Genomic DNA, 27,440 nt, shown 5'->3' on the forward strand with positions numbered 1-27,440 from the left:
TTATTCCCTAAATAATTCTGATAGCTTAAAAAATCACATCAAATAAACTCAGTGTACAAAATTTGTATAAAAATGACTAAAACCGGAAATAAATTAAGGTTCAAGTTCTTCCCAATAGAGGAAAGATTTCACGAAGAATGCAAAAGTACATGAAAATTTAAATAAAAGGCTTCACATAAGATAAGAATTGCATTACATTCAATATCACGACAATATGAAACAGCATTCCTCTAATATCACCTATTTTTTCAAATTAATCTTCCACGGAAGACTGAAACAACATTCAGAGTAAATATGTGTGAACTAACGGTGAGCCGAAGTGTTGAAATTATCTCTATACAATTACAGTGAAAAGCTACATTAAAAAAACTAACTAAGATATTCCACATCGAATTAACATCTTCATTAAATCCTTCCAAATACCGCCTTACAAAACATTCATAACATTTCGAGTAAACAATTGTTGCAAAAAAACAGAAATACATGTTCAAACAGAAACTTCAGTTTCATCGTGAAGCCAACATTTTTATCAAACCGAACAAAATTTCCTTCCGTCCGTAACAATATCAATCGCCTATCAAGCCAGGGATCGTGATTAAAACCCCGTCGAGCGTCACGTTTCTTGCGTGCATACTTACGGTTCCCCCGCCGCCGTGGCGGTACGCAACCGCGCGCTCGTGCGCGCGCGTAAACACGCGGCCTCGGCGAGTGGGATATATTTTAACAAGAGGCGAAACAAGTAAAACAACGCGTCAAGTGCGAAAAATGTTGTCCATTCCGCGTCTTTTACACGGGGAATTGTCGTCTACGGGGGCGTGAGAGACGCCTTCCGCGCATTTTTTTATCGGCTCGCGATATCTCTGGCTGTCGGGGCCGGGATCGAGCGCCATTACGGATGGTGGACGACGGAACGCTCTCCGATTGGCCGAGTGGCGACGGTGGTGGGGACACGGCCGTGCGGTAGGCGGACGCAATGTCGGGGAGTGTCTCGGCCTTCATGAACACAGCCGAGCAAACCGTCGTCGGTGCAACATCGTGTGTACTCCCGAGGACGCGTGAACGACCGTATCGTTCATCCAAACCTTTCCGTTAACCCGGCTGGGAAAGACGAAAGGAAATCGCCAGTTTCCTCGAGTTGTCGTGGTTACGAAAAGTGGTTTTTTTTGTGAACGGGAGAGAATCGTGCGTTCAGTGATATGTGATAGGAGACTACGCATAGGACAAGAACTAGAAACTCATAAGTATCTGGTTACGTTTAACTATGGCAGAAGACGATGTTCTGAAGTATTGAAAATCGCGCGAGTTCGCCGTTTCTCTTTGTGGCCGCACCTTGGGGACCAAGGTTCACCAGTGCGACTCGTGTTGAAGGACTTCTGTCGTAGATTCGTTGAGAAGGTAGTGACCGTGTACGGGGTCACCGTGCAAGGGTTCAGTTACCTCTATGACAGACATTAGCAGCGTCGGTATGGTTTCCTATTACAATCAACTGGCTATGTATCGGCAGCAGCCGCAGCCAACCATGCAACAGCCGTTGATGCAGCAGATCCAGCAGCATGGACCGGCGCAACAGGCTCAGCAACACGCGGCCAACACGTCTCCCGACGGCAGCCAACAATATTGGTACGGGTATCCCCATGGACACACGCACGCGGGCCATCATCATCAACCAGGTGGTGGCCAACAGTATCTGGATCACGAGGTACTGTCCGGCTGGCCGCACTCGCACGCACACCACTACTCGCACCTACAATACCAGCATCACCAGACATACCAGCAGCATCAACAGCAGCCACCCCAGATAACCGGGCTGACGGAATGGAGCGGAGACGAAGGTCAGACCGCTGTCGGCGCTGGCGAACCCAGCCCGCCGATCACAGTCAGCGGTAGCGAAATCAGCAACCCTGGCACGCCGTCTACTCCGCCGGCAAATAACAATAATAATTCTATCACTGCAAATAACAATAACAACACCACGCCTATTAGACCGACGCAGATCAGGAGTCCTTACGAGTGGATGAAGAAGACTTCGTATCAGAGTCAGCCAAATCCAGGTTAGTCAGGCTTCTCTTTTTTCTGTTTTCTGGTTTATGCTGGTCATTTACGGTTCGTAAGATTTCTCGATTAGAGAACTTTTTCTGGGTTGTTGTGGGAGATTCTTGTTGACATTGTTTGTGGGATTTATTCGGATATTAACTTTAGAACTACCGAGGAGTAAAACTGATTATTCTGTATTTCCTTATAGAATATATAATTCAATTTACTGAATAATTTCTCAAAAAATCGCCTGTGCCTTTTCCATAATTGCCAAAGAAGAGACACGAAATGGGTCATTTGGTAGTTTTATCGTTAATCCATATGCTGGCTTCGTGTAATGGTCTCGTCCATGGTTCTCGGAGGAAAGTAGCAGCAAATGAAATTTCGAATGAAATTAGCAGCAAATTAACGTGTATTCAATGTAGATACGCGGATTATAATGTGTCGTGAATTAAACTATACTGAGATTTTTTCTCAACCTGTGGTTTAGACGAGTTAGATTTGGAGTTTTGTAAAGATTTATTTGTTGAAAATAATTAAGGTTTAACATCAAACACTGCAGAGATTATCGCAGAAGATTTTTCTAAAATCTATTTAATTTTATATTAATTTTTTAACAGTGGAATATCTGTTAAATTTACGTTTATTTCTTTTGCGTACCTCTTTCGTTTCATTCTTGATGCGGCAGCCTAACTTTTTCTTTAACGACATGTTTCATAAATCAACATCACGATTTATAAATTGCTGTTCAATTCGCCAAAAAGATTGTTTCTTATAACAACTATTGATAGAGCCAAGTCTGTAACCTTCCCTACCTAGAACAATCAATGTCGCTATCAGTTCGTTTTTTAATGTCTGTCTTCAAAGTTCTCCAAAGTCGAAAATAACCGAACTCGCCATGTAATATAAAACCACGAGGTGAATAGACCTTCTGGGGTTAATCGATTTCGAATCGAGCGTACAATCATGATCAGGCTTTTCGCTGAACATTTCTTTGTTACTGGATAATGCGGAGTGATAACTATTAAATTTGAAAAGGAAACATGGAGGATGGGAGATAACGGGATTTTGCGCAGTTGATTTCTTCAAATCGAGTTGCCATGTCGGTCGCGGCGAATTGTTCTCCCAGAAATACAAGTCAAACCGAATTCAATGAAACCGAAGTATAGGCGGGGACAATTTTGGGAGCGATTAAACGGAAATTGGAGCAATAAATTTTCATTCAGTTTCTTTTTAACTGGCTCGTTTCGATTTCTTACCCCAATAAGTACACCCCGACATGGTCCCCACCGTCGTATAATTTTAATTGTTCGCATTAAATGAATCTACGACAAGCGTGATCGATGGGTTGAATTAAAAGGTTTCTCGATAATAACCGATAAGGTTCTCCCCGTCCATCATCAAGTGAAACTTTTGATCGTCATCCTTCCATTGTTCATCCTCGAACGGAAACGCTGTTTTCCTGTTATGGTCATAACAAAGAACGATCGAAATATTCTTGGTCAAGTTTAACAATCGAACTATTATAATAGCAATGCATTTTGAAGCTGCTATAATTACTGTCTTCAAGACGTTGGTGTCTTGTGTACCAACATAATGAATTTACGACGCGAATTTTGGTTGACCGTGTAATTCTATGATCCCCGTCATTAGTATTCTTAGACTGATATTTGCTTTATCCGTGAAATTGAAGAATTTTGTTTACTTATTATGGGTATATTAATTGTATTAAAAGCGTATTTAAAAGTAAGTAGTAATTGCTTAAAAACGCTTTAGTTATTGTGTTTACTTATTGTTATTGTATAAATCCGGAAGATTGCCGGTTTAAAGTATTATCAATATGTTGGAATCGGAAATAGTGAAATTTATTTTCAACATAGTAAAGTATATTTTTATTAATCATTGCATTGAAATCAAATTTCGTCTACCTTTTTCAAAATATAAAATAATAATGTGTCATGGGTCACGTAGAAATTGATATTGTCACTGTTATACGGTCAACAAAATTTTAGATTTTAAATTGAAATTATAGTATTTTGAGTAACCGTCTTTACAATTAGATATTCATTGACATTTCTTCATTCAAGTTGTCGTTCACCTAGTTGACTATTTCGAAGCTGTCTGTTTACGGTCGATCATTATCGTCGAACGTTGCTATTCAATATTCCTATCGTGTTGACAATTTGCAAATTCTAATAAACCGTTACAAGTATTCAATGTAGCGGAATTGATTTAATAAATATAATAATTTCAATAGAATCGAAGGACACTATTAATCTATAAATATGTTAAGCAAACAGGAAGTTGAAAAAATTATGAAATCTAATTAAATTATTAATGTCGATTATTTTCATCCATTGGTGTTGCACTATATAATATTATATTAATCGGCACTATAAAATTGCTACATTTGAAACATCTCTTTCGAGAACATGAGCACGCATGCGATCGGTTAATTTAATAATTTGTTACTAAGTACAGGTGACAGAATTAGCCCAAAATAATTCTACAACTTAAGTAAACAATAAATTGTAGAACAAAATTATAATATTTTACTGAAAGTATCATAATTCAAATTTAGTTTATAAATTTCTTTCCGACTGTCGATCGTCAAACAATCACTTCTTACTTAGTATTTTTACTATTACCCCCTTATCCTATGATTTATTTCGCAATTGTGCTTGATAAAGCTACTTTATCGTTAATAATTGATTACAAAAAACAATTTGATATTGTTTCTATATCTACGTTTGCTTCAGATATTAACGATCGATAATATAAAAGTAACATGTAGTTTACATGTAAAGAAACTAAATAACATTTAGATTTGTCAGATTCGATTTAAAATTTTCACCATGAATCTAAGACGATACCATAGGGCAAGGTGTTAATATTACATTTTTCATTTGAACGCTTACAAACATTGTTTCGCAGAGCGCGCGAAGCGTTACCGAAAGTTTCTCCGCGACGAATAATCTAATGGAATCCGCGAGCGTGGCTAAATGCGATTAAAAATATTGTAGATGGAACACATCTTGAAGAAACGAGCGTGGAGGACTTGGCGTACATCGTGCTCGGTTATAAACACGTCTCTGCGGTCTAGATACGGTGAACAATGTAAACACGCTAACAGACGAGCAAACATCTAATTGCTCTCAAATATTTGTAAGATAATCTCCGTCCTCTTGCTGTCGTCTCAATTTTCAGCCGGTCCAACCGAACCTAGATCGCTAGACTAATTTCGAAGGAAAACGGTTCACCGATAATGAACGACAATATTGAGACGTATAAGTGTTTCTTACCTAACAGGTGGCAAGAGAAATTCACTTTGTCGGGAAATTGTACCCGTAGAAACAGGCGACTTTCTAAAGTTTGTAGTGTGAATAATTTATGATAATCGAAAGATATTTCAATTAATGTTCGGGTGTATGTTCTTGTTCTGACTACGACGAGATGTAAATGTACGTATGCAAGTGTATCTATTTATTAATTTCAGAGAATTTGATTGTTTATGGAAAAAAGTTATACACTGGTGCGTAACGTTTCTTTTTACTTAACTTACTTTATTTATTTATTCATTTATTTATTCATTTACTTATTTATTTATTTATTTATTCATATGAAAAATATACAGTCTCTCTCTTTCTCTGCAGTTCACCTTTTTTAAGATCGCGACTGGTAGTGGTTTACACGTATATATTTGTCTATTCATTACTTACGATTTGTACAATCTGTTGGAAAATTTTATCTAAGTGGAAAGGGGTTGATTCTATATGAAAAAGTAAGCCTATAATGTACAAAATAATTTTTTTATTTAAGACCTTGCTACCAGGAAAATTTAATTCAAAAATTCGAGGTTATAAATAAAAAATTATATTCCACATTGTACCTATTTTCGGATGTGAAATAAACCCTTGCCAATGAGCATCTGTGCTCAGCAGTAAACTACATAAGTGAGCCCAACGAAAATTCATTCTTGAATTGTTCAAAAAAAGCAATTAAATATGAAAATTTTATTTTATATTTTCGCTTCAATTTTTCATGTACCTTTTTTCTTGAAGGTAAAAGGTACAGGACGATACCCTGTATAACTTCCATTTTGTTTTTCAAAATACCGTCAATACGAAAACTTTATTAATTGTAGTCTGGACTAGGTTTGGCTCTCTGTTACTACCTATAGTGCAACCTCTTTTAAATTAAGGAATTTTAAATACACACCCATCTCTCTATTTACGTGGAGTACCAGTTTCATGTGGATTCGTTTTACGCGAATGAAAATGGCGCGGAGTCTACCACGTCAAAGGAAACTTACGCAGTCTCCTAAAGTGCGCTTGTCGGAGAGATAGATTAATAATTTATTGGAGAAAAGAGAAAAATTTTAGGCGCCTATGCTTGCTCCAAAGTATAATTATTGAAAATAGAAGAATAATATTTAATTTGAATTCCAAAAAATTGAGTAATATTTATCCTTGTTAGATACTCTTTAAAATCTTCACCATGTGTCTGACACGTTGTTGTAAGGCAAGGGGTTTATTTAGTTTACTTGAAGCTACTTTCGACATAACGCAGAGGAAATTGATCAGATTCTTTGATTTAGCTTCCATCATAGAAATAAATGTTTACAGTAGCTTGTTCAAGTCAACGGTTTTCCAGTGAAAGATGAAATACGCCGCAGTGAACATTCTAATTCATACTTGTGGTAAAGATGAAGATGTTATAATAGATTACAAGTTGTAATGTATGCGAAAGTGTCTTTCAAAGTAAGGAAGAGACATGATTTACGGTCAAGTCCATTAGGTTTTACTATGTTAATTTAATGTTAAATTGTAATATTAAATTGTACAAATTGCCGATCCTTAGTTTTGAAGATTTCAGTAAACATGGTGGTATATGTCTTTCCTGATTTACGTGGATTTTGATGACTTCGGCAAACCCTCCTTCCTCTGTGTTAATTCTTCGTGTACAGTTCACCGTTTGAAGTCCATGTTAGTATTCGTACATTGCGAAAGATTTATAGCTTGGAAGACTGTGATGTAATTTTTGGATGGAATCCGACCACCCTATAAAAGAAAAGAAACCACGAAAGTTGAAGGTAATCACAAAGATTGCTATTATAGCATTTAGGATTATGATATCGTATACATATACAATTTGTAAATAGTTTTCTATACCTACATCTTAATGAAAAAGTAGCAAAATCCATTTTTATCAATTACGATTTGCAGAATGAATAATGCTTGTTTACTTAAGCGTTACAATTTTAATAAAATAAAATTATATTTTATATTTTAACATTTAGAGTAGATTAACTATCAAAATACAAATACGGAAAGATCGATACGATGTGCTTTATTAACCCTTTGCCGTATGATTTTTTTTTTGCAACTGTGCTTGATAAATATACTTAATTGTTAATAATTTTTTAGAAAAAGAAAAGAATTTGGTGCTTATTCTATGTCTACGGTTGTTCCAAATATTACCCATTGATAACAGAAAAGTAATGTTTAATTCATATTTAAAAAAAAAAAACTAAATAACATTTAGTTTTATCAAGTTCAATTGAAAATTTTTGTCACGAGTCTGACATATCATAGGGCAAAGGGTTAAATCTCATCGGTGGTTCACTTCCAGTAAACGAATTTCGTAGAATTCGTCACCGTGGTATCCCATTATATTATCTGTATTATATTTACTATAAAAACTACTTCCTCGCGTAATTATTTGACACAATTCTCACACAGAAGATATTTTTCGGATAAAGGGTTTGAAAAACTTCCTTTCACCTGAAATTTATCTGTGGAATAATGTACTTATACGTATGTGGACAAATTAAATGGAAAATGTCTACATAATTAAGTAGCCGTATGTTTTCTATTGTTGCAGCGTGCAACATAACAAACTCTGTCGGAGATGTAATTTCAGCATATCATGACGCTTGCACCCTTGATGCCCTCGGTACGATAACCATTATTACAGATCAATTATTGTGATGTAATGTAATTATTGTGATACATTTTAATATTTGTGATCGATGTCTCGCATGTATCGTTGTTCCTTGTTTTCGTCGAAATTATTTGTTGAAGCATGAAAGTATTTTATTGTTAGTTGAAAACTGTTTTATCGTGTTGCATTGTACTTAGAACTCGGCATGATCGTTTCCATAACACTTCAATTTCATTAAGCGAAAGTATCATTTGCATGACAAATACCGTTCGATAAAATTTAACGATTACACTCGGTACGAATGTTATTTCATCGTTCGACGTGTTCCGCCGGAATATTTTCCTTGAACGTGACATGTGAAGTTGATAATGCAAATTAATTATCGTACATATAAGTAGAAAAATTTATTTTCGATCACAGTAGAAGAATGTTGAAGCTTCCAACGGTTAATAGTCGAGAATATTTAAAATTCACTCTGACAAGTTGACTTCGAGTCTATTATTTACGATCGCTCATAAATATAAAATTCTAGCTTTTATTTTTATTCTAGGAATCTTATTTACTATTTAATATTCTTTTTGTACATGGGAAAGTTTAAATCAGATTGCACTCGAAGTTTAACCACAACAAGTAGCGTAATTACAAAAAGGAACCAATTTTCGGTATAATAATGCATGTTATAGTTCATAAAACAGTAGTAATAATGTCTCATATTCTTTAATTATATAAATCTTTATTACGCATTATATGAAACAGAAACACAAAGTACCAAATTATTTCTTAGTAAGATCAAGACAAATTACGAGATTTTGGTCTTCTTTAGATTGATTATTTCTAAAATTACCATAGAAATTATAGATTCCAAAGTATTTACGTTGTCTAGCAACTTTGGTTTAGTTTGAAAAATACACTACAAAAGAAAAACAAAGCGTTAATTATTACCGTCGCCTTAGCAATAATTTTAACATAAATGCGAATGTTTCAGAATAATATTATCCCTTTTCATAAATCATAAATTCGTATATCGTCTTTTGACCGACATTTTACGTATTTCATATAGCAGCAAGTAATTAATTGCTTTCAACGAAACGGCAGTATAAATGAAATATTAGGCTTTACGTAAGAATAATAAAACGTGTAAAGGGAATCGGTAGTGACATTTTACTTATCGTTAAATCTATTCCTTTCAAATGAAATCCTATTAACACGGTCGCTACCAACACCAATTAGGCACCTACATATTTGTAACGACCACAATTCTGTGGTTTACATAAAAAAATGAACTTAATCCTATAGTTACTGTTATTTAGATTTATAAGATACAGCATTATATTTAGGAGTTCAATGACTCGGTTTAGTTTTGTTTTCTCAGTATTTTATTTAGACGATTTGCTGCATTGAAAAACTATTGGAATATTTGTTTTAGAATTCGTTAAACTATTTAGAAGGTTTGTTAAACTTTTTGGAAGATTTGGTAAATTACTTAGAAGATTTGTTGAATCGATCGAAGATCATCAACGAAAAAACGCTGGTCGTGAACGTGTTAAGTGAAAAAAAGAAAAAGATAAATCACAAAATCATCAATAAATTTTGAAAAATTGGCAGTAATGCGGCGCAGAATCATTGCTTAGTGTCTGTAGCAACAAGCACTTATCTCACCCTTCCTTGTCCTCGGTGCTCGGTTCACCCCGTATTTCTCTTTCTCCTACTGTTTCACGACCGTGGGACCCTCCGATACCTTCTAGCGACTATTATCTGCATTTTATGGTTATATTGCAGGCAGCCGCTGCCTCGTATAACGGCGACCTCATATGATTCAAAATACGTATTACAATTTCGTTGGCGAGAGAGATGCGTTATTCGCTTATCCCTGTCGCTTGTACGATTTTTGCCTGTCATTATTGGTCGGCGTTCCTTCGAACGACCGCGTTTCCTCCGCTCTCCGTAATGGCGGCACGCGATTTCTCCCGGTTTTATTGCCGGCGCCATTTTGGTTGCCTTTACTCTGGGAAGCTCATGGTCGCAATCGTAGTTGGAATCCATATTTCTTTTACTATTTCCATCTAATAAGTTTGGAAAAATGTGATATTTTGAAATAATTTTGCACATATATTAAAATGGCCCCTTTGTAGATCACTATTTCAGTTTTATTTTGATCAATGTCCGTGCGCTGATAAGAATAAATTTTCTACTACTTTTTCAAATCGAGAATTCGATCACTATTTAACCGTTGTAATTTTCCTTTTCTTTGTAATCTGTTTGAAACTCCTAAAATGGGGGAAAAAGCGAACAGGCACAAAAACGCAATTTTTGACAGAACAGTTATATAACATTGCCTTCGCGTTATCGTTAAAAGTCAATATTGAATATTTCTTTCAGATTCTCGTAATGACAATATTTCATGCTTCGTTCAACTGTTAAAAAGTGTGCAAAGTCGGAAATTTGAGAGTTTAACGTTTCTTCCTATTCGACGTTCTTATTTCGAACATCGGCTATTCCGTTCTATCGTAAGCTGAAACTCATTGAAACTTCCAAAGATCAAATATCTCAATATTTCATAATTAGGACAGCGACCGCATTCAAAACCTCACATTTCTCGATCAAAGACAGCGCAAACTTCGATCATAGAATATGTATCATTCTACGGTCCTCCAGGCAAGTAAACGTAATCCCAAAAATTGCGTCTAATTCTACTTACCTTACCGTAAACAGTTTTATTACCGCTGTCACGGTATAGTCGGTGTTTACGAAATGTTTTCGGCAAATAGGCGGGGCAGTTGTTGTTCGTTCATCGTCGCTAGGATTATGCCATAAAACTAGTCGGGAGATTTGTTTTGCCAACAATAAACTTCAATTAAAATGGACGCCGGGCACGGAGGATCATGTAGTAGTTCGTTGATAGAAACGGTTTCCGGAAACCGTTCGTGTGCTGGGTATTTACCTTTTAAAAGAAACACGCCCCGTGTTTAGAACGGAAACGGGTCGCAAACGGTGTGTCCGAACCTTTTACAGTGTTCGCTGGGTCTTGCTGTGAACCCTGAGAACTGACAATCGAGTCGGTGTCGCACAGCAATACAATAATAAGGTGAAGGACGGTCCAAGGGACTCTTCTGGTCACCTAGCGTTCTGTGTACATATACACGAAAGCCACGATTTTGGGGTATATACCTAGCCTGTACACTTCGTTGAGGTGGGTAAATACTCATCTGATCGTTGTCGCTGATTTCGTATCAGTTGTTCCTAATTGTTTAACGAAAGACTGTCTTTAACCCTTTATATTCGTATGTCATGCTGGATATGACAATATAAATTTGTTATATTTTAAAAGATTATAAAAATTAAATTTTATTATAATAATAATAATAAGTAAAATAAATATAAAATGTTGAGTTCCACTGCTGTGAGTTACTGAAATAAATCGAGTGCAAAGGGTTAACCTTTTCAGTACTTAGATATTTGTTTGGATGTCCTATGGAACCACATTTTGAAGTAAACCACATAGAATTTATTCCGCCCTTTCCCCTAATTTTTCTTCTCGGTGTTTCTCTGGGTAGACTTTGTTTGCTCGAAGTAGCATCCGTTGACGCTTAAACCGTTAGGCTGAGTGAATATGTGACAGATAAACAATGCTATATCCACTAGGATGTTTGAGGTCGTGATTCTATGAAAGTTCTTAGATTGGTTGGTAACATTTGCGAATGGGCAATCTCGTTGATATCTGCAAGTGCTTAGATAAGTATGGCGCGTGCAATCGTGCTGATATTGATTAGTGCGATTCAGTTAACTTTGTAATCAGTTACTTGGTTTTGGAGGTGTTCTATTTTGAGGAAGGGATATGTAAATCGAATTTGTTTATTTCTGTGGTTTGGAAACTAAGCTTTCAATACATATTATATTTCCTTTGATATAACCGAATGTGTTAATGACCTTTAATTGGTTAAAGTTTTCGACCTCTTTTGATAGAATAGAAGTGAAACGAAAGGTTATCTTTTACTATTTTTTTATTGTATGGTTATTAGGAATTTCTTTCCAAGTATATCTCTTTTCTGTCCTTCATGTCAATATTCACATAGCAATGTCGATTTGACCGTTGATAGTTTCAAGTTTTGCAAATCGCTCGTGTACATTTGGGCTTAACCAATACTAAACATTACAATCATATTTCGTTCTATTTAATTCTTAAAGATCTAATTATAGGCATCATTAATCCAATACTGCTACCAGGTACAAGAAATAACAGGCGACGTGTAACTAAACATTTTTATTTCTTCTATTCTTGTTTTATAACAAAACATTAATCTTTAGAATAAACCATAAACTTGAACTTTTCTTTAACATTTGTCTATTCTTCACGAACGGTTTGATGAACTTTTTCTTGCATCTGTTTATAGGGTAATTCGGAGTGAGATTGCCAGATCTCATTAAAATTGTCAAATATTTTCAATTGTTCTGACTGGTATAGTGTATCTTGTACAAAGACCTATCTATTCTTCTTATGGAGATACATTTATTTTTATAAATATATTTTATTTTTCGTTACCTATCAATAATATTTTACTTTCTGTCAGCTATCAATAATATGTACGATGAATTAGTTCTTAAAAAAGTGGGCTATCTCTCCCCGACATACCCCATATTTTCGCTTTCAACCGAACCACCCCGGAGAACTAAATCACAAGTCGCCGTTGATTTCTTCGCTCGAGTCGCGTCGAAGACATTTGATATGCAATATACAAATGTTTCACGGCACAATAGAGGTAATTGTGATACTGTTGACGAATGGTACCCGCGCGGCTCGCAGAAGCATCGGTTAGAGCGTACAGAATCGCTGGCGTGGGGTGGCCGTGGTGACCGAGGGCGTCGCGGAGCCGCAGGAAAAGCTGGGCACGCGCTTTCGCCATTTCGCATGGCGAAATGGAAGAGCAAACGCTATAATGGGGTGGCAACGAGCCCCTGGAGTCCTGTTCCTTTGCACCCCCACTCTCTCCTTCGATCCGTCGTTTCCCTCTTCTTCTCTCCCTTTTTCTCGTTGCCACGCAAAATATTCATCCCTCTCGCACTTCCGCAGCGCGTAGACACCCGGGAGAAATAGTGGGCGAAATCGTGTCGCGAAACGGGCTGTGATTTTCGGTTGATTAACACTAGAATAACCGAGCGTTTAACATGATTCGTATTGAAGTAATACCATTTATTTTTCAAATCATTTCGGAGATTTAAAGCTTTCAACCCTTTGCGGACGAAGATGCTTTGAAATATATAAAACTTTCAGCACATGAAGCTGAATTATATATCGAATGCTTAAATAATAGAAGAAGAGGAAGCTACGTGCCGATTTCTTACTATTTGAGCAATTAAATCATTTGTTTACGATTTAGTATTCCAAATATGAAAATTTGATCTTGTCGGAATGTCGATATTTGTCCGCAAGGGGTTAAGATATCAATAATAAGAAGAATGGAACCCGTCGTTTTGACGAGTGTGAGTGATCCAGTCTTAAAGACTGAAAGGTAAATATCAATTTGCGGTAATGTCATCGAGAAATTAAGCGATCAACAAATACACAGTTCGTTCGATATGCAAGAGTAAAATATTGAAAACTGAAACATTTCAAGCGATATAGTTAGAACTAACACATTGATTAATTTCAACATTTCCTACAAAAAGAAATCCTACACAAGAAAAATGTATGCTAACACGTTAGCTTATTTGAAAAATTGAAATCTCGTAATTTGTAACAAAATTGAATTATTGAATTCAACAAATTAAATTCAATACGTCGCTGTTACAAAACATTTCGAGTCTACACAAAAACCTGTCATCGAAACCCTATGACTAAACGCGACAGTCAGTCATAAACCGCAACTTCAATGAGTAGATTCATTAGATATCAGTTCTTTTATTCAACATGTATCCTTTCGAAGTCAAACCCAATAGTATAAAAATTTGTCTCGATCGATCTGGCGTGACAATTCCGCCATTCAGCACGCTAACGATCGAGTGTTGACAAGGTGCCAGCCGGATAATCGTAGGTGCGAGTTCCGATATCAGAGAGATGAAAAAGACCGACGGTAATCCTTGCCGACTCACACAGAGCCGGTGTTCGGCTAACCGACGCGACGGTTCTTCCCCTCGAGCGACGCGCTCGCTCCTCGGGGATTTCGATAGAGTTTTTCGGATCGAGAGAAGTTCAGGAGTGGAGCAGGGCCAACTAAAAATCCCGTCGACCACCGAAGAAACTACTTTTTCGCGGGACTGATCCCCGGTTCGCGAATTTTCCCCAACGATTCGGGAAAAGTTAAGCAAACGTGAAGTTTCGTGGCCGCAGCGAGTGACTCGTCGCGAAATTATTATCGGCTTAAAGTTTCTAAGTACGCGCGTAGGAAGATCTCTGTCGCAATTAAAGTGATGCCGCGTAGGGTTTGGAATTTTTTGATTCGATGACAATCTTGAAAGATAAAATGTCTGTCGATAAGATTTAATGATGTTTTGTGTTTGTTTACGTGCATCGGACTTTTCAGCGACGATTATGCTTAACGCGGCAAATATTTGCCGGGTCGCCGGTGTATCAAAAATTTTGCCTACGCGTGGTGCTTCGAAATCCTGTAATATAATATAAAATTTTTGTTGAGCTTGATGAAATACTTGCAATATTCAAGCTTTCAATGATCCTAAAGATTCTAATAGACGCAAATATTAAATACTGAAAACACAGTTAAAATCATTAGAAACGAAATATGTGATTCGCGTTCACTCGAAAGAATAAAACGCGATATTCAAACACACCTCTAATACTTCCGTGAAAAGGCGACATTTCCATTCGAAAATGTACATTGACAACTTTAACGAACACGAATAAGTGACAACGCGAGCCTTATTCCCGGTATTATCATGCGAAAAGGTATGTACTTAGAAGTATTCGCGATAACGATCGGCTGCAATCTGTGCAAGCGAAAACTCGAAATTCGAAACGGCAGTAATTGTTCTAATATTTGGAGAGACTAAACGGTGATCTGTTGAAACGTAGTCCTCGGGTCATCGGTGAGACATAGTCGTCGCTTCGGTCTCTATGAAAGTTTTGACACCCTTTCCGAACTTTATCAAAGCCGTATACCTCGCATTACATTCATTAAACGGTACGTTCCGTCGAAATTGCTAGCTTTTCTCGTAATCTCGGCGAGTTCGGTGCCAGCCATGCTGGGATCCATACGCGTACCATTGAAAAAGTCTAAGGTCGAAGCTTATTCGTGATGTCTCGAAGGCCTCGCGAGCAGCTCTTATCGAGGAGTGGTGGATTAACGTGCACGCCTTTGATCTCGCCGGCCGGCCTTATCTAATCGTTTTCCTTTCTCCCGTTCCGTCCCGTTCCCTTCCACCTCTTCGCCCCCCTTCGTGCCATGGACTCCCTCCCTCTCCCTCACTCTTTCGTGGCTTTGTCCCGTTTCTTCTCATTTTGTATTTCGTATATACGCGTGTAATCGTCCTGAATGCCACGTTGAATTCACACCATCGCTCGATACGCTCGGCGGCGTCCTTTGCCATTTTTTCCCCTCTCCTACTCTTCCTTGGGCTCCTTCGCGGCCGGTTCTTGCTTTCTTCCGCGCGACTATACCCGTTTGGCGGATAAATAAAATCGATACTTCTCGTTCACTTTTTGTTCACCTTTTCGTCTGTTTGCTAGTACGATCTCTGGATCCCTATTAACCAATTAACTGTAGAATTTAGTTTGAGAAATCTCTCATTGTGCGCGCAATGAGATCAAATACTACAGCGCGTACTCGTCAAATGCAGAGCAAATGAATATATAATATATTCTAACGAAGAACCAAAGCAAAACGAAGAAGAATTACACATTTGTCTAAAAAAAAATGCATAATTTATCGTTGAGAATATTGGTATCACTTTGCGTTTTAAAATGACGTGTATACTCGTCGAACGCAGTTCAACTAGTTAACACGTTGACCGGCACGAGAATTTTGAGCATTTCGTATAATATCACTTTTCGTATCATAACAAAGACAAATGGTGTTAGAATTAGTTATTAATGGTTTGGTATCATAGTTCTTAAGTTATACTATTATTTAGTTACTCATGTTACTAAACATTTTAATTCGATATTAGTTTTCTTGTAATTGTTCGCAAGTAATTTGGACACGGATTTCGTTCTTGTCCGATATATTGATCGGCAGGACCTTTTTTGAAATTCAAATTAACACTAGAACTACAGCAGTTTCTTATTTCGAAATTACTGACGCAAATATTCCAATTTTCTTATTTCGCTATTACTAATATCTTAAAAGTGTTAAATATCTTGAATCATTGTAAAAGTAAAAAGTTTAACGTACATTCTATGATGGATACTATATGCAGTAACCGAGAAAAATCTATTGTGACCATTTTTATAAGGATTACGTATTAATACTATTAAACGCTCAGTAGTTAAATATCTTTGGTTCCATTCGTCATAGAAATGAACGTCGTTAAATATTGAGAATTTAAAAGTAAGGTTTCCGTTTTACTGAAACTGTTGTGTTGAGAGCACTGATTTGATCTTTATTTACTTTTGCATTTGAACAGTTTGCTAGCGTCGGTTAACGTTGATTATTCTGATAGTAAAAAAGTATGATATTATTGGTCTGTAAATACATACTTTTATGCTTCCTTAAAAGAAATGCAAAGTCCGAAGCCACGTTTAATTACTATAACTAAACATTTTCCAATATAATGTAGGTATGCACCAAATGAATATTTCCTCTAATGGCATGTTGAATGTAGAAGAGTTTTAAATTATTCATTTCAGCACGATGGAACTTCTATGTGTTTAGAATATCGGTATCCAACCTTTTCCTACGTACGCACAATTTAAATGATTATATAATAATATTGAATTAGTATATTTGATGAAAATGACGGAGAAATTCATATTATAGAAATATTAACTTTAGACGTTAGTATGTATGTATGTTATAGAAACCCAGATTATCTTAACACTATCTATTGGAAGCTTTATTAATCAGCTTTCGACTGTGAATGTTTAACAAGTGATAACCTATTGAAATAACGTCGGTTTAAGGGAAAAGAAATCGGAACCGCATAACGAGATTCTCTCGTATTTTGATTTTGTAGTTTCAAAGCTTTACAAATAGAAATACATGCTTCTATGTTAAGGTTGAAAACCAAATTGGTAGTTAATGAGTGATTGGCCTGATCACGAGCAGTAAATAAAGTGTTAATGTTGTCACATATGTCAATCGTAAAATATTTCTGTAGCACTATGGAATATGTTTTTGTTGAATCCTTCTTTTATTCACTCACAAAGCTTCAATATATTCATTGTAGAATAACACTGTTCTGTTATAGATGTAATAGGTATTTCGAGTTTCGTTCTCAATTTCGTTAACAAATAAATTCAGATTTTATTATTATTAATTTATTCAACCAATAACAGCATGCATCAGGTCCCTGTTTTGTCTCTCTCGTGGCATGTTACTGTTCGTACTCGTTCCTACCTGCCTCACTTCCGCTATCATTGGTCAAAATTATCACTGTTTAGATAGATTTTTAATCGTTAATAATTTGAAAACAGCATTATCTATATCGCATAATAATAACACTGAAAATTTAGACATTTTATTTATTACAACTGGGTATGAGTCATAGATTAGTTTCATTTAGGTAAGTAAGTTGTGTAAATGAATATTTTGCTAACGTGTGTGCCTACTTTTTTCTTAGTAGAATCACAACAAAAATAGTTGCGGTAAACAATTATAACAATGCATATAATCATTATACACTTTTATAAATTACAAGAAAGAGATTTTAGATTTCAATAATTAACGGATTTAGTTGTTCAGGAATTTCTGTTGTTCTTCAACATTTGATGCAAATAATTTGCATTTCTTCTATGTTCTGTGGGTTGATTAAGTACATCGACTTAAACTGAATTATTTCATATTTTTGTATCTCGCCGCATCGCGAGTTATCGTGTACATCGGCGTTTGCTCTCCTATACCTCAATGTTTTTAAATCTCGTTTGGTTACTTTATTAATTCCCTCGCGAGATGTATCCCTGAGTGGGATCGTCAAATGGTGTTATCTCTTTAACGCGTTATTGACAAGAGAATTAAAGTAGCAGATATTAAACGTGTAATAATGTCGCCTCTTATCTTGTTCTTCTCTTTTTTTCAGGAAAAACTCGAACAAAAGACAAATATAGAGTGGTCTATACGGATCATCAGAGGTTAGAGCTTGAGAAAGAGTTCCACTACAATCGTTACATTACGATCCGCCGTAAGGCAGAGCTTGCAGCCACTCTTGGACTCTCTGAACGACAGGTAAGTCCGAATTTTTTCATTCGTTTCATAATCCAGTACACTAGATTTTCGATGTCGTGGTTTGATACTTTGGAGACTAATTTGTTAATAATGTGTCGTGATAAATTCTTTGTGACTAATGTACGACTATGTAGAATGATTCTATAGAAATAGAGTTATGAATAACTATTTCATTTACATATAAAGACACGACAATGATTTCGAATACCAAAATGGCGAAACTAGAAATCATCTTGCAACTTCTCTGTGTACCATTTAGGGACGACGTCCATTCTCTATTTCTGTCAATTATTTCAAATTTTTCTTTCTTCCTTATAAACGTTACCATAATCTATTCGTAATTTCAGCTTCCTGGCATTTTTCATATCTAGATTTCATTCTAATCAGTAGAAAAAGGTAACTAAATCATAAAAAAAATAGTCGACAGCTTAGATCTGTATCAAAGTCCAAACCAAAAAAAGAAAAGTAATTAATATGCCATTCGTTAATACAATCAGTCGGTAATTAGTCAATACCGCGAACAAAACACAGCGAAAGACATGTTATCCTAGTCCCACCCTGACCGTCATCTTTCCATCAATGCACGGTGCTTAACCCTTCGCGCTGCCATTTAGCCATATAATTATAGCAGCCGACGCTAGCCAAGCGGATCAAAATGGTAGAGAAATGGTAGCAAAAATGTCCGACCACTTGTAAATCTCAGAGTCTCACTTGTAACATTTACATTTAACCTGAAAGTATAAACTCGAGTTTCACTCGTAACACGTATGTTTGCTCCAAAACCGTAATCAAGATTAAGACTCGTCAAAGTAGTGCAAGGGGATAACCCTTTGTACACTCATCATTTGATTTCATACAGTACAATCACAATACTTGATATTTAATAATAAACTTTGCACAATGGTTTAAAACGTGAAATATTGAAATAAACCAGCTTTGTCCCTTAATTCACATGCGATTTCTCTTCGAGTTTAAAGAAATATCGTTTGCAGCTCATTAAAAAGTAGGAAACATTTCTAGCGAGACACATCCGAATACAAAGGGACAATACTGATTTACAAACAAACCCGATGGAAATGTTCACAATCCTCCGTAAACCCTGAAAATCCAGTCCAACAGTTTCGAAGCCCGTTAACGAATGCAACGGTTACGTTTGTCTATTACAGGTGAAGATATGGTTTCAAAATCGGCGGGCGAAAGAGAGGAAGCAAGTGAAGAAACGTGAGGAATTAGAGCAGAAGGATACGAAACCGGTCGAAGGTGTACCGACCGGCGCGATGGCCGCGCTGAACCTCGGAGGAATGGGAGGGACGCTCGGTGGTTTGATGCAGAACGAGAGCTCGCCGCCCTTGGTCCTCGGTCAATCGGGGCACGGGTTGAGTCTGAGCCATTCGCCCGGCTCCCTGCACACGCATCTCCATCAGCACGCCCACCCGCACACTGTGTTGGGCTTGTGACCTCAAGATCCAATGGTCACCAATGCTTGGTCCAGCCACGGCTGACCTAGCTTTATCCCCTTGTCCCTTATTTCATTTCATTCTCTATTTCTTTTCCGTAGGCTCGATACACAATGTCGGTCCACAAACTGTCCGCAGAAAATTCTTTCCTTATCGATTGTTTCCGACGATGCATCGGCATGCATTACGTGAATAACTGAAGACTATTCTATTATCGAGAGAGCAAACCAATACTAAACTGCCAATGTGTATCGAGTCTTGCATTCAGCGATTCGCTGGCGGTGAGTGCGACGATGGCAGATCGTCGACGCATAGTACCCTGCCTGTCCACCGTAGAAAGGAGGAGGAAAACCGGAATCGGTGGAAACGTTATTGAGATGAGATACTCCAATAACACACGAGTAACAGAAAAACAAAAAAAATCTTAATGTTAAGTCGCGATTCAGGGATTGTTCCTGCTTTCGCCGGGTCGTTCTATTCATTGGCCCAAGCGAAAACGTTGCCCGACGTGTTTTCGTTTCGTAAAACACTACGAAGACCGGAATACGCGTTCGAATCGTCCGAAGATCGTTTGCGGTTTGAATGCCGTGCGAATTTTCGTTTTTACGAAATCCGAAGTGTGTGCGTGTCTATGTGTGTGCGTGTGTGTGTGTGTGTTCGGTTTGCCCAACGATTGCTGGCGGCTCGAGTATCGTTTGAATTTCAATTTTCATGAAAACTGAGATCCGCGTGCGACTCGAGTACAAGAATCGTTGAAGACTCGAATCTTCTTCTTCGTCCGAATTTCGTCTTTACAAAAAATCGGATCGCGTGTTTAATCCGTCCAACGATCGCGACAGATTTGAACTCTGTGTTTCTTGAGCGTACCGAAATCTTTTCGTCACCTGTTTTCGCTGATGGGAGAAGGGTGTGGGATGACGTTAACGATCTCGGGAGTTCGTCGTCACTCGCGGCGCGTTGTATACAGTATTATTTTCGATTTCGCTAGAACGAAGTTCCGTTTACGAATCGTTTCCTTCGTCTTTCCTACAATTATAGTTTTATTGTTCGTTCGATTCGAAACGATCCGGTGCTCGACTCAAGCCAGCTTCCGTTGTACTCGCCGGATTCTGTCTTCGGGAAGAGTTTCTCGGACTCCGATGCAGAGGAGTTTTGACGAGAGAAGGAGGAAATAATTCTGAAGAATGGAAAAAAATGTGCAATGTTTGCCTTAAACCGTGAGCCATTAGTATATACTTCTAATGAGTGATTGCGTCGAATGAGATTAGAGAATATTGAACACGTTACACGTTAGTTTAGCTTAGAAGTAAAAAGAAAATGGGGGATACATAAGCATAGAAACATGAATATATATGATATATATTTTTTCCTCGGTTAAGGTTGTCAACGATTGTTGCGTTCCAAGGGGGCGCCATAGCAGACTGTTTTATATATTTTTTTAAACGCGTTTAAACATATGTACAAATTAGACAAAATAAGAGGTGGGTCCGACGTCGGTTTCGTTGGAGGTCAAGTGATTTTTCATTTTCAGAGAACGTCTCGGCATGTCTCGGCAATTTAGTTGAAACGATTGTTGTAAATATTAGCGATTATAGGCTAATTAAACTGCTTCTCGATGGCACTCCTTTTTCGATGACGATAAACACGGATGGGATCAAGTGACTTTATATATTTCATACGATATATATATATGCCTATATATATATCTATATACCTACGTATTATATATTGGAAAAAAAATGATCACATAGTTTAAGATAACTAATCATCACCATTATTTCGTTTATTCAGCCCAGTCGGAAATTATTGACAGTGTTATTAGCACAAATCAGCGTCATTGCACGGTACTTTCGGAAACAATCGATGGACAGTTAATAGAACACAATATGCTTTTGTTGCGAAATTATGAATACAATAAATGATGTTTATAACGGTGGAACCCCTTGGTACTGCATTATTATATACAGTATTCACATTCTCTTGTTTAAATGAAAAAAAAAGAATAAAATGGAGGAGAAAAAGAACAAAGAAATCGAGGATCACGAAGTTGTCGTTGCTTTTCGCACAGAGACTGACCGTTTTATTCTCTTAACAGATAACCGCGACTTGGACGCAACGATTCCGTGTAACAGTGATAACAGAACGCTCCGTGTTCGCCGAGAACCGACTAACCGATTTGTACCATAAAACCGTATCTTTTCGTACAAGATCTTTCCTTAGGAGTGTAGCTACCCCGGAATGTCGTAAGATGGTATTACGAATGAAGCTTTATTCCGAGAATAGTGATATATCGCGATGATAGTCGATAAAATAATAGAAACAAGAATGGCATCTGACGGATCGAGTGTTTCGCGAGGGTCGTATATACCCGTCTTCGTAAAATAATAGGCTCCAAAACATCACATCGTAGAAAACGATTTCTTAAATAATCGTTGAAAAGAACGTTGTTTCATTTCGTTGTCGATCGAACGAGGATCGTGAAATTAACGTCGATCGCCATGGTACAGAAGCGCGCGCGACCATTTGTAAAGTCGTCTGCAAAAGCTTCATCGATAACGCATGCGAATTAACAAAAACGGAAAAGAAATTATAGCTCGAGTAAATTCAAGTTGAATTTTCGGACGACTTTGCGACGAAGCGACGCGTGAGCCGCCATCTTGCGAACATACCGGAACATTGCGCCGCCGTCAGATAATGCTTGTAAATCTTAATATATGCGCAAACCGAAGGAAATAAAATTGTGCGGTCGCGTGTTATTTAGTATTGCATCGTTGAGAAGTACCCTTGTACAGTTCTAGGCTTGTTAAGTAGTGACACTGAGGAGAGGAGAGTGAGACGTGATCGCTCTTTCTTTTCTAAACCACTCGTTAAAGTCACTGGTCCGAGAAAGCATCGAGACAGCGTTCGTCGGTGTTTCGAGTGACTTTTCATTAAAAATATCTATGAAAAGAGTATCTTGATCAACGGGAAGCGAATTTTTCGAAGATGGTTCTTTTATTGTATCGTTTTTAATATTCTTACTGTTATCAGTTTTATATTCGATATTTGAACGAGTTTTCATACGATTTTTTAATGTTATTTCCTTTTAACGCGTGAATTGCATGAATTGTTTAGGTTCTTAACACGACAATAAAAGAGAAAAAAGAAAGATCACGTTCTTGGATAGGGAATGAAGGAGAACAAGTGGTTTTACTAGCCGTGTGCCTTGAGCATTTGTCATCGTTTAACACGCAATTACGATTTCGCTGTATTCGTGTGTGGATGTGAATCGAAATAGATTGTAATCAATTTTGAAATCTCACTTGAAAGATGTATATATTAATAAGTATCGCAGTCCATAAGTTATTACATTAGTTATTAACATTAATTAAACTATAAATGTTAGTCCATCGTTAAGTCTAGTATTATATTGATATGTGATCGCATATAAAAGTTTCCAAATACACGGTCTTATGTTTAGTAATGTCATTCTTTATTTCATTTCATTCCTTTAATACCACACATACACTATTAACTTACCAACATTTCAAGTAACTTTAAACATTCGATTAAAATAACATTAACAGTAACTCTAACTCGTAACACATACTATTCCATAAGAACTAAAACAATGAAAGTCAATTTCAAAATAAACATAACTTCTCTATAAAGAATATATTATATTTCTCTATATTCATTACAAACCTATATTAAAAGTCCCCAACTTTACTCAATTACCATCAACTAAAATATCCTCCACTTCTTTTAATACACAGTCCTCCAATATCATTTTCTTCCCAAACATCTTCATCTAAATATACGCAATACATTAATAATCAGACAAACACCGGATCCCAATAAAGACTGCAGAACAGTAGTGATGAAAGTAACTCGAAGAAAAAAGGACCGTTACGACTTGTTTGTCAATGGTCTCTCGGAAAATAGTACCCTCGATGCGACTCGGATTGGTCTCATTAGTTTGCGCATGCATACACGTTCCTATAAAAAGGTGTAACGTGGATTACGCGAATGTTAGATTGTGTAACCGATCCCGTCGAAGCTGTAGGCAATGGTTGTGCGGCAGGAGGAGACGAAGCTCAGCGAAGGTGGCAACGAGTCCCGCGGGAGCCCTCAACTTAACTACCAGATCGATGTCCGACCCCAGCCCCTCTTCATCCCCTGAAAACAACCACCGCGAACGCTTACACACAACTACTGTGTTACCCCCGCGCGCCTACTCGTCGCTGGTAGTCGTTGAACGTCGATCGGAGAACAACTTGGCGAATTTAAGCGGCACCGCGTGTCAACGATGACTCCGCCGCGGCGTCGAGGAAAGTTCGTGTAAACAAGGGAAAGAAAAAGAAATGGAACGGTTGTTTTGCGGGAACTGCGGCCGACGTTACGATCGTTCGCTGAGACGATCGAGCGAGAGGAAGAGATTCGTGTATCGGGCTCTTCCTTGCGGTGAAGCATTGACAATGAGCGTTAAATTGTCCTCGTATCATTTTTGCCAGTTCTGTAGTGACTGTTTAAGATTGATTCTTAAATATACTGGTACTAAGTATTTACCTTAATAACTTCGTTGCCTTGTGAAGGTTTCTAGCTTAGTAGTTCTGATTATTCTGTTAATTATGATTGTTCGGGATAATTAGGGGATGGAATATATAAATTATTTGATGGTATTGTATCGAATTTAAAATATTTTGAAGATTGTATATGATGTGGTAAGGAACATTGTAAGTATTCGATTATGTGATTAGCATGTATAATGATTTGCATTGGAGGAAAAGATATATTTCTTCTGTGATTGTAGGTAAAAAAGTATGGCGAATAATTCAAAGGAAAGAAAATGGGCAGAGATTAATAGTTTGCAAGAGATTATATTTTGATGGTCATTAAATGGAAAAAACAGTTTTCTTTGCATAGATTTAATTTTCCTGTAGTTTTGGATAGAAAAGTATTACCTGTGAAAGTATTCATAATAATTGTTACATTAATAGTAAATCATTACAAATTCATTTTAATTAATTGAGTTATGATAATAAAAATTGTACAATTAAGCAAACATAATTCGAGTGTCTATTAATTTCGCTTAACTTATACGACATACGTCCATAATGTTAAATAATGACACAAAATATTTATTACTGTTACAAAGAACGTGCTCATCGGGAAAAATGATTATACATTAAAACATTGAAGTAGATATTGATTTGATTTGTCTTGTCTGAAAATTTTCTTTATTTGTCGTTTATTTAGTAATATATGTTTTACAAATTTATATTTTTACATCTTGTAATATAAAAATATTTACGCTTGAAATAGTGACTTTAGAAGAAGATTTAACTATGTACTTTCGTACATAATTTCTAAATAACATAATAAAACAATAATTACTATTTCATAATTATTGATTTATTCTGTATCTATACTATTCAATAACTATCTATATTATTAGCTTTATGAATAACAATGTCTTTAGAAACCACACGTTTTCCCCATAAAATTTCCACGTATTTACAATTTATAATCCTGAATGTGCAAGATCGACCTTGGGGAAGTCCAAAACTGGAATGTTAACTGGTCCAGGGTTCCGCCAACCCTCTGAAGAAAAGATCAAAAAGTGCTTTCCTTTCCTCAAACAACTTGTTGTCGTTATAGCATATTATACTGTTGCGGCGTGGACAGTGAAAATCAAAATCGAAAGAAGGGAAGATAAAAATAGGTGGAAATCAAAATCAAAAGAAGGGAAGGTAAAAATAGATGGAAAACGAACGAACGGACGGACGTTTTTGAATTCAGAAGGAAACACCGTCAGGTCGGCAACCCGTACGTAATTGGACCCCAAGACGCAACAACGTTTCACGTATACCGAGAAATTCCGGAGGACGCATGAGGGATACCTTTTTGTTCGAGTTGCACGGTCCAGTCGGTCCAGTCGAAAACACCAAATAGATACTTTTATGGCGGGGCCATAAAGGCCCTGCATCGAGTATCGATGGTTCCAAAGGGGCTAATCTGCGGATGAAAACTGTAATAAAACGTCTCCCCCCCTGCGTATGTATTCGAAATCCTTTTGCAGCAAGCGGGCCCTTGCTTTACGCGTCGAACTGCTCAGGTATACAAAATTCCCAGATCTTGAGAGGGAAATGGGGAAACTGCCAGGTCCACTTCCCTCTCCTTTCGACGATGACATCGAAACTCTCCAACAATTACGCACCTTGTACCTTAGAATTAAAAATAGAACTTTATCCGCCAGTGTTTGCTTCTCGGTTCCCCGGTATCGCTGGTACGTATTAGGTATTGTTCTATCGTGTTTGATGGTTAAACAAAACAGGAGGTTAGAGTGTGTTGATGTAAAGGATACATTTGTTTTTCCCTTCTCGGGTAAAATTTTAATTCTAGAAACACCGCTGGGGGGAAGTAATGTTCGTTAAATGGAAAATTACCTATGATACGTTGATATAGCAGTTTGTGGAAACAGAAGAAATTATATGCTTTGAGAAAACTGAATTTATTTAGTTTTTGAATAAAAATTTTTATTTAAGATGTAGTTGAGAAAAATTCACTTATTCTTAGATGTGTTTTTTAAGAAATAAAAGAAACATAAAGAAATAATGGAAGAAAGGCGTATTATTAAATTATAAGAATTATTAAGTCACTTTGATAACTTCTTATTTATACATTTTAACGTATAGCAAATATAATTTATATTGCTCTGTATGTATCGTAAAAAGTACATTTTCTATGAAACTTTACACCTTAGGAATGAAAACTACCTATTAATATTTTTAACTAAAAGATATTCTAATTCTAAATTAATTCTGTATTCTCAATTAACATGTTGAACGCCGCACGATTTCACAGAGGAAAATACACAGAATGGAAAAAATATGATATTAAATCATTTGATTGAATTGCATTATTACTATTCTACGTTCATCCAGCTAAATGTCACTGTATTATGTAGCATTATTTACAATATAGAAATGTTTTCATATAATTGTCGTTTCATTGAGTGAACTATTCTGATCTCATTGAGTGATTTATAGCAATTCGTTTTGGTCGAGGGTCACCGGTGACCCCCATGACATTCAACGTGTTAATGATTTAATTAATAAATTAATAAAATTTAATTCTATATCCAACTTTATTTGATTACCATACCTATAACCGACTTTAAAAGTGTATGTGTGTATTTTGAAACAAATGCAAATTTTTCTCAACTGTCAATTCAATTGGATTGTCAATGGTACAGTAGCGTCATCTCGTGGTACAAGAAAGCACTACCAGGAAATTTAAAGCAATTCAAAATCATGTGGACATCTCGGGCAATAAAATATTGTATTTATAATTTTGAATTACCAGTAGCAAATCTAATAAAGTTAAAATGTTGCAAATAGTTTTATTTTACATGAAAATAATGTTTACGAGAGGGATTTTTGGTGATGCACACGTTAAGATGCAAAAGTTTTCAAAAAGGTGTTTTATCATTTAAGTGTCACCCCCTGTAATTGCTGTAACTGTTATGCTTTGATTTGTTGACATTCTATTGATATCTTGATTTTGCATAGGAAAAATGTTTACGAGAAGAATTTTTGTCAATTCCAAAAAGTTGAGATACAAAATCTTGCAGAAAAGCCTTTTATTATTGTAGTATCACTTTCTACGACGCCGACAGTACATAAAGGAAATT

The 27,440-nt window shown here is 36.6% G+C and overlaps 1 protein-coding gene across 2 annotated transcripts; it reads left to right on the top strand.

Annotated features, from left to right (window-relative positions):
* Window positions 1-1,004: 1,004 nt before the first annotated feature.
* cad (homeotic protein caudal) lies at window positions 1,005-23,209 on the top strand. 2 transcript variants are annotated; one of them, XM_031973147.2, is made up of 4 exons: window positions 1,005-2,051; window positions 7,918-7,989; window positions 18,163-18,308; window positions 19,475-23,209. In XM_031973147.2, exons 1-4 carry the CDS (start codon window positions 1,442-1,444, stop codon window positions 19,763-19,765), a joined length of 1,119 nt encoding a protein of 372 aa, XP_031829007.1. In that variant the 5' UTR covers window positions 1,005-1,441; the 3' UTR covers window positions 19,766-23,209. The 2 variants fall into 2 exon arrangements, with proteins under 2 accessions (XP_031829007.1, XP_031829008.1); XM_031973148.2 differs by lacking the exon at window positions 7,918-7,989.
* The last annotated feature ends 4,231 nt before the right edge of the window (window positions 23,210-27,440 follow it).

This window comes from Nomia melanderi, chromosome 4 (assembly GCF_051020985.1).
Source record: "Nomia melanderi isolate GNS246 chromosome 4, iyNomMela1, whole genome shotgun sequence".
In the NCBI taxonomy this organism is placed as follows: Eukaryota; Metazoa; Arthropoda; class Insecta; order Hymenoptera; family Halictidae; genus Nomia; species Nomia melanderi.